The sequence below is a fragment of the Gallus gallus genome, chromosome 17 (genome assembly GCF_016699485.2).
Source record: "Gallus gallus isolate bGalGal1 chromosome 17, bGalGal1.mat.broiler.GRCg7b, whole genome shotgun sequence".
Lineage (NCBI taxonomy): Eukaryota > Metazoa > Chordata > Aves > Galliformes > Phasianidae > Gallus > Gallus gallus.
The window spans coordinates 1,646,636-1,654,947 of record NC_052548.1 but is presented as its reverse complement, the minus strand read 5'-3'; the positions used below and the strand labels follow the sequence as shown (position 1 = coordinate 1,654,947).

General features: G+C 65.3%; 1 protein-coding gene across 3 annotated transcripts; it reads left to right on the top strand.

Moving 5' to 3' along the window:
* Window positions 1-1,476: 1,476 nt before the first annotated feature.
* Window positions 1,477-5,724, top strand: RNF208 (ring finger protein 208). 3 transcript variants are annotated; one of them, XM_015279634.4, is made up of 2 exons: window positions 1,477-2,023; window positions 3,182-5,724. In XM_015279634.4, the coding sequence occupies exon 2, from the start codon at window positions 3,778-3,780 to the stop codon at window positions 4,597-4,599; it is 822 nt and encodes a 273-aa protein (XP_015135120.1). In that variant the 5' UTR covers window positions 1,477-2,023; window positions 3,182-3,777; the 3' UTR covers window positions 4,600-5,724. The 3 variants fall into 3 exon arrangements, with proteins under 3 accessions (XP_015135120.1, XP_015135121.1, XP_046757900.1); XM_015279635.4 differs by lacking the exon at window positions 1,477-2,023 and adding an exon at window positions 2,309-2,363; XM_046901944.1 differs by lacking the exon at window positions 1,477-2,023 and adding an exon at window positions 2,309-2,847.
* The last annotated feature ends 2,588 nt before the right edge of the window (window positions 5,725-8,312 follow it).

Genomic DNA, 8,312 nt, shown 5'->3' with positions numbered 1-8,312 from the left:
AGTTCTGGGGTGATGGGGCCAATGGGGAAGAAATGTAAGGTCAGGTTATCTTATGGCATAACCGCATGTATCTGTGTGGCTGCACCATTGGTGCTACAACTGGCACTACATCTGTAACGTCGAGGTTTGGAAATGATGGATGTATGACACTGGGAAGCAATGGGCACCTTGGCACCAACACGCTCTTATTCAGCAGGAAGGATCCCTGATAGCATTTGTGATTGTTTTTAAATAGAGCTGTTGCTTAACTCGCCAAATAGCAGTGTAATAACGCCGCGTGGCTGGGTCAGCACGGGGATGCCACAGGAATTAATAACAGAAAATGGCTCACGCTCACTCACTTCCTGCAATTTCCTTTGCTCTGTGAGTTCAGGCAGAACACATCAGTTCTTGCTATCTGCATCCAAAAGTGCCAGCAGGAAACCAGGCAAAAAAAAATAAAATAAATGGCATGGAGGACAAGGAAGATTAAGGGAATCCCTGTTTCGCACTGTGAAGTTGTGGGACAGCAGCAGCCCCATGGCAAAGGGGGTTGGTGGCCAAAGAATGGCACTTTCCAAGTGCCACAGCAGCAGCAGGGGGACAAAGCTGAAAATGCACGGGCTCTGTGCATGTGAAAGCAGCAGTGTGAAGGCACGGTATCCATTTCTGGTCCCAGTGCAGCCCGACCCCACAGATGAGGGATTTCATTGTGGAGAGTGTTCAGCAGGGGCCTGGTACAGAGATCCCTGGCTGGAAACGGGCACTGCAGCCAAGGAGGAGAAGGAGCTCGGAACCAGGCAAAATCCTGAGGCCAGCTGGCTGGAAAGAAAGGGCAGAGAGCAGAAGGGTGCCAAAGGTCTGCAGAAACCCAGCAGTACCCAAAGGAGCACAGTGAGCACCCTGCCCCAAACAGCCCTGCACGCTGCTCACCTGATGCTGAGTTGGGTGCCCAGAGCCGCGCCGTGCTGAGCCCACCAAAGCCGTGGCACAGCAGGCAGGCTCTGTGCCCACGGGCTCCCAGGGAGTGGGATGGCGCTCAGTGGGGTTTGGACCTCAGGTGCACGTGGGGGTTCATCCGCAGAGCTGGGCCGCAGGTCTGCCCATGGCCGTGGGATGCAGGTGGGCTGTGCGGGGCCGGCCCAGCAGCTGGGCCAGGGGGGCGCCGTGCCACAGGCTCAGGCCATTGCCCGGCCCCGAATCCCGCGTGGGACGCAGCGACATCCCCGTGGGCTGCCTCCCAAACCCCCCAGCAGAACTCCCCCCAGCAGCAGCGCAATGCTGAGTCACCGCGCCCCCCCCCCCCCCCCACACACACACATACACACGCTGTAGCCGCGTCGGGGGGGGGCACGGAGCGGGCGGACCCCCCGGGGGGCAGCGTGTTGGGGGGAGGGAGGGCAGGAAGGAAGCGGGGCCGAGCCCCGGGGGGGCGGCGGCGTGCGGAGGGGGCGGGCGCGGGGCGGAGGGCGATGCGGCCGCGGGCCCCGCGCTGCCGCTGCTGAGCGAGAGAAATGTGAGCCGGCTGCACCACTGCAGCGGCACTGCGGGCGCCGGGAGCGCGCAGGGAGCGCGGCCGCGCCGCCGGCAGCGCTGAGCCCCGCGGGACGGCGGGGAGGGAACCGGCACCGCGCGGAGCCGCCTTCCTGCACCTGCCGAACGCAGCCGAGCCCCCCCCTCAGCCCGGCGGCCGCTTGCATCAGCCCTCGGCGGGGGGCACGGCGCGGCGGCCGGGGGGGCGGCGGGGCCGAGGACGGGGGCTGCCCGGCTGCGGGGCTCTGCGGTGCCCCCCGGGCCTTTGTCCGAAGGATCGCCTCCCTCACCAACCCCGGGAGCGGGGAAGCGGCCGGAGACTGCGGCGGGGCCGTGGGAAGCGGGGGGAGGCTGCGCGGAGCCGGCAGCATCCCCGCGGAGCCGGAGCCGGAGCCGCATCCCCGCGCCTTTCAGATAACCTTTAGCCGCACCGAGCGGGGCCGGAACGCGTCGCATGGCCGCACCGGGACCCCGCGTCCGGAGCACCGTCCGCAGAGCCGCAGCCCCGCAGGTAAGGACGGCCGCGGGCCGGGAGCATCACCCCGCGGGCGCGCAGGCGCGCGCGTATGCCGGGGCACATGTGTGTGCATGTATGTACGTGCACATGTATGTATTCGCACGTGTGAGCGTATGTGCACATGTGTGCGTGCACAGCTGGGCTGCGGCCGTGGCTGCGGCTTTGCGGGGCTTTGCGCTGGGAGCGGAGCGCAGGGGCCGGGTGTGCGGGAGCCGGGGGGGGGTGGGGGGGGGGGGGCTGCGTCGCCCCGGGGGTTCGGTGTCGCTGCGGGGCGTGCGCGGAGGGGTGTGACGGCGGACGCTGCCCGGATGGCCGTGCCCGTGCGCTGCTGCGGGTGAGTGCGGGGGCTGCGGGTGCGGGGCTCCCGGGATGCCCGCGGGGCGCAGGGTGCGGGACGGGATGCTCACAGGGCCCCACCGCAGCTCCCCCCCGGGTCACCCCTCGAGGTCAGCCGGGCTCCATTCCCCGCAGCTCTCGGGTATACGGGGCTGAACCCGTCGCTGCCCCCTCCCCGAGCAGATGGCCCCCCCGGCCCCCTCCGTCAGGCCTGGCAGGGAGCAGGCGTCCTGCTAACAGGATTTGCGGCATGATGGAGGAGAGCACAGCAGAGCGCCTTCGCACTTCCCAGATTGGGGGTGGGGGGGCTGTGAGCGCTCTGTCCCAGGCAGAAAATGTCCCCGGGGCGCTGCCCGCCCCCCCCCCCACCCCCCCCCACTCTGTCCCCGAACCCCGTGCCGAAGGCAGGGAGCGGCGGAGGGGGAGAGGAGGAGGAGGAGGGAGCGATGGTAGCAGGGACAGATCAGGAGCGCGCGATAGAGGTAAAAATAGATACACAGAGCAGAGGAGGGGCTAAACGTGAGCGAGAGCCCTGAGCGGAGGAGGGCCGGCGGGAGCCCCCCCTGGAAGGTGCTGTGTGTGCCGGTGGCGGTACGGGGACCCCGCGCTGCGGGGCGCATCCCGCGGGGCAGAGGGCTCTGCGTGGCCCTTCCCAAAAGGGGCCTCAGGGGAAATGTGTGGGGCGGACGGAGGGACCGGTAGAGCCGGTGCTGAGAGAGCGAACCGCGGGATGCAGGCATGCAGCCATCGCCAGCACCGTGCGGGCAGAGCCCCGGGGAGCACAGCGGCCGACATCCTCTTGCTTTTCATTTGCAGTGAGCGCAGAGCCGAGCTGGAAACAGAGGCACCGACTGCAGCGAGAAGGCGCTTGGCAGCCCCGGCCCCGGGCAGGATGAGCCCCACACCTCGTGGGAGCCCACGGTGACAGCGAGTGGGAGAGCCGGGAAGTCAGCGCCGAGGAATCTGCACCAACGCCACGAGGATCCCTACGGCGAGCACAGGAATCGAGGCCGAGAGGGGGCGGGCGCTCCCCCCGCGGCACTGCCCACGCTGCAGCCGTGCCCCCCTGCCCTGCGTCGTCCCGCATTGCCCGCGCCGTGGGCATCCGCTCACCCTCCCGGTGCGGGGCTGCCACCGAGGCAGAGGCAAGGGGGGGCTGCCGGTGACACCGCCGCTGACAGCGATGTCGCGCTGACATCCCGCGGGGAGCAGATGCTTTGATCGCCTGCCCGAGCGCGTCCTCAAAGGCAGTGTAGGCAGGATGCGGCCGTGAGCAGCGCCTTCCCGCCTGCACCCCGGGGCGGTCGGAGCAGGGGCGCAGCACCCTCACGTCCCCCCCGTCCCCAAGATGCGCTCCCACGCTGCCGGCTGCCCACCGTGCTCCTGCTCCAGAACAAGACTGAAAGCGCTGCATGCTGCCGGCATGTTGTAGCCTCATGCAGGCGTCCTTCGGAGACCCCAGAGCGGTGGACAGTAATGTGAAAACGATCCTCATGTCGTGTCTGAAAGGGCAACAGGTCATCATTAAAATGGAGGCGATGAAGATCATCCACCCGGAAAAGTTCTCGGAGCTGCAGGCAGCACCTCCACGCTACGCGCCCGCGCCGCGCCGGGAGCCGCCCCTGGTGGCCAAGAGAGCGTGGCCCTCCGAGTCCGAGATCATCGTCAACCAGGCGTGCGGGGACATCCCGGCGTTGGATGCCACCCCCGCGCCGCTGCCGCTGCCCCGGACTCCCCCTCTGCCGCGGCGCGAGCGCGGGTACCAGGGCCAGCGGAAGGGCAGCTCGGAGGTGTGCTTCCACCGGCAGCCACCGTCGGACGAGGTGATCGTCAACCAGTACGTGCTGCACCCCTCGACGCCCTGCGAGCCCCTCGAGTGCCCCACCTGCGGCCACATGTACAACTTCACCAACAAGCGGCCGCGCATCCTCTCCTGCCTGCATTCGGTGTGCGAGGAGTGCCTGCAGATCCTCTACGAGTCGTGCCCCAAGTACAAGTTCATCTCCTGCCCCACCTGCAAGCGGGAGACCGTGCTCTTCACCGACTACGGGCTGGCGGCGCTGGCCGTCAACACCAGTATCCTGAACAGACTGCCAGCCGAGGCCCTGGCCGCCAACCCCGTGCAGTGGAGCAGCGACACCGACCGCAGCTGCTACCAGACCTTCCGCCAGTACTGCGGGGCCGCCTGCACCTGCCACATCCGAAATCCGCTGTCTTCCTGCACCATCATGTGAGCCCCGCGCCCCGGCCCCGGGAGGGAGAGGACGGCACCGTGTGTGCCAGCAGCACCCGGCGTGGGATGCTCCGTGCACGTGGGGATGCGCCAACCCTCAGCACAGCCACGGACATGGGCTGGCAATGGGGACGCTGCGCCTTGGGACGCGGCGCAGAGCTGGCGGCAGCCCCCTGTGCACCCGTGGTATTGGGGAGAGGGACGTGGAGACACGGCGCGTCCCTGTGCATCCCCAGCACTGAGCACCCGCCTCGGGCTCCTTCTCTCCGGAGCGGACGCTGTCCTGATGGTGGCACTGATCTCATTGCCACCACGGTCGTGGAGTCCCCGGGGATGCGGTGCCCAGCGGTGGGCACCAGGACAGCCCCACCACCCCCCTCTCTGTAATTTATTTGCCAAAGCTTTCATCTCAGCGGCCACGCACCGTGCGCCCGCGTCGCAGCCACACCGAGCAGACACGCGGCCGTGCCCTCCGCCGGCCCTTGAGGAAAGCTCCTGTTCATCCTCATTTTGGAGGATTTTTCCCCATCCGTCCCAGGCCGCTACGCGTTCACAAAGGCATTGAGCTGCACCCGTTCTCTGTGGCCCACCCACCCGGGGCTGCCAGGGACCCTGCACCTGGCACCTCCTGTGCACGGTCTTGCTTTCCCCGGAGCATCTGGATGGGGAAGTTTGCTGCCAAAAGAGCAAAAAAAAAAAAAAAAAAAAAAAAAACCTAAAAAAAAAAGAAGAAAAAGAAAAAGCCATAATTTGCAGGTGCTCCCTCAGGGCCGAGCACTGCAGCACCGGGGCAGGAGGCTGAGCTCCAGCACAGCCCCCAGGACACCGGGGCTGGGGCAGCCGGGGGCCCCATTGAGCTGCCCCCTCCCACCCTACCTGTCTGGAGCCGGGAGCAGCCCCCAGAGCACAGCACCCACTGGGGATGGGGCCTGTGGAGCGGTGGGGCAGGCGATGCCCTGGCACTGCCCCGCTGCCCAGAGCTGAGGGCACGGGGAACGGGGGCCGATCCTGATTCAGTTCTGCTCTGCCAACGCCTCCCGCCGCTGGTTGTGATGATGACCATGTTTTATACCCGGCCTTGTTCAACCCCGACCAGTCTCCCCAATAAAGATTATATTGGAACGAAGGGCGAGCGGGCGTATCGGGGCGTGATGCTGTGGGGCAGTGGGGCTGCGTACCAGTGGGACACCGCACCCTGTCCCCGTGTGCTCCATGGGGCACTGGCGATGCAGGCAGACCAAGGATGGGCTTCCCCAGGAGCAGGAGCTGCCAGCATCCCCCTCTGGTTCATTCCCTCCCCCCCCCCAATGCTCATAGAGGGACACGGGGGCACCCGGAGCAGCACCGCTGCAAGAGCAGGGCCAGGCTGTGGGGTTGGCACAAAGGAGGATGCTCTGCAGGATACTGTGGCTGCACCCTGAGCAAACAGCACCTGCAGGGAGCACCCAGCATCTATCCCAAGCGAGCAGTGGGGTTGCTGCTGGGGAGATGTGCAGCTGGGCCGTGCAGCCCAGCATGCTGCATGCCCAACCCCAGTAGTGGGATGGCCCCAACCCCCCCTCCAACAGGAACACCGCATTGCCCCAAGCAGTGCTGAGCTCTCCAGCCCTGGGGGACTCCTCTGGCTGTCCTCAGTGCCCCAAAGCGAGTGCAGCCCCACATGCACAGCCGTGGGGCAGCTCTGCCCTCCAAGCAGGGATTTGCCCTGTTTGTTACATAAGGGTGAAGGGTACAGCGCGTCCTCCCCTCTCTGTGGTACCTCTTGGGCACAGAGTAAATTTAACACCACTAATTTGATTTTGAGTTGCAATTAAGGAAGAAATGGGGCCTTTCAGGGCTGAGTGCTGGGTGCCAGCATTTCTCCAGACCTATTAACCTCGAACAAGTGCTTGCTGGGGCAGGGGCCCAGGCACGCTGCCAGGGAACAAGACCTAAGTCCCAGCTGTAGGGGGAAGTTAGAGCATACTGGAGGCCCCCCAGCACCCCAAACCCCATGAGGCTCCCACAGCTGTGACCAGCCAGTGCTATGGGCCTCCAGGTTGTATTTTCCAAGCACACTGAGTTCTATTGGCTGCAAAAACGTGACAGAGAACTCTGCCCTGTCCTGCCCGAGTTGCACAATGCTGCTGTGCAGCCTGCATGGGGAACCTGGGCACGGGGCAGCTATGGGAGCAGGGAGGAAGCTGCTTGCAACAGCTCCTTCCAGGAGCCTTGCACAACAGAGTGCAACCCCCAGATGTGAAGATAACGGGATGTGGCACAGAGCCTGAGCAGCTGGGACAGATCCTGGGGCAGCACTGGCCCCATATCGTGGGGCCCAAAAACCCCAGCTCTGAGAACGGGCATGCTCAGTGCGTGCCTCTGGTGGTGTGCAACATGGGCACTGCCCAGCACGACCCTTCCTGCAGCCCCAACGTTCCCACTGCCACGTGCCAGAAACCCAGGAGGGCTTCAGAGAGAGTTGCCAGGGGAGAGGTGTTGCTGGGTGTGCAGGGATGGGAACAGCCACATCAGTGCACTGGGGACACCTGGCATCCCCTCCTCGTGCCATCAGCTGCAGGGGGCTGTGAAGGATTTGGGGCACAATCGTATGAGAGGTGCTGATGAAAGGGCATAGGGTGGAGGCATGGGGCAGTGGGTGGGGGCTGTGATGGAGGGGGATTATGGGATGCAAGGGGACGATAGGGCAGGTGAGATGTGGGGGAGGGCTGCAGGGAGGTGTCTGTGAAGGGGTCCTGGGGACCACAGGGAGTGTGCATGAGGAGACGGGGCTGTGGGACATAGCAGGGCACTGTGCACATGAGAGCGGCTCTGGGGGGCTGAGCCCTGCACCCCTCTGCAGCCTCCCCCAGCCCTCAGCACGCTGCTATTGGTGCTAAATGTAACAGAGTCCTTGTGAGCAGACATGGCCGCCACATTCCTGCGGGACGGCCCTTCCTGCGCTCCCCAGGGCCACCGCCCCACAGCCAGAACCCCATCCCCGGGGGCCTGGGGGGCGTTCACCCTCTTCCAGCCCCTAAATGGCCTGGAGAGGGGAGAGCGGATTGCTGGAGGATGGCATTGAGTGTGGTGCTCCCATGCTGGTCCCCGTGGAGCTGCTGTGTTCTGGTTTGCCCAAAAAAACCTGTCCCCCCCACGATGTAATGTAGAGCAGAGACACATGTCAGGTGTCCCACGTGGCGACAGGGCCCCCACGGCGAGCCCTCCCCTCCCCGCAGGCCCAACAGAGCCAAAAAATGCCCCCAGCCAGTCTGAGCTTGTGCTTCTCCTAATGGAGCTGCTCCACTTTGTATAAATAATTGCCCTTCAGTGTGGTGGGGGTGTGGGGCAGGGGGGTCTGCTCTTCTGCCTGAGCCATTTCAGGGTGCCCCTCTTCCTCCTGCGCTGTGCTGAGGAAGCAGTGACAGTGCCCTGCAGTCCCCATGGTTGCAGCCCTGTGCAGGGACCCGCAGCACATTTCTAGGGAAGGAGGGCAAAGTGGAGGCACTTGGCTGCTTGCAAAACTCCACAGGGCACAGCGGTGCCAGCCAGCCCTTGTGGGGGTGGCAGGGTGGGGACAAAGGGGGGGAGAGCATGGGGAAGCAAGGAGGAATGCTGGTGCTGAGGTTCTCCCCAGCCACGCAGGAGGTGCCCGGTGGTCCCAGGAGCAGCACCACGGGCTCCCCTCCCCGTCCCCTGTGTCCTGCCCAGCACTGCCCACGTGCAGCTGTTGGA

Coding starts and splice junctions, on each gene's coding strand:
- RNF208 (XM_015279634.4), top strand. CDS start 3,778: ATGCTGCCGGCATGTTGTAGCCTCATGCAGGCGTCCTTCGGAGACCCC.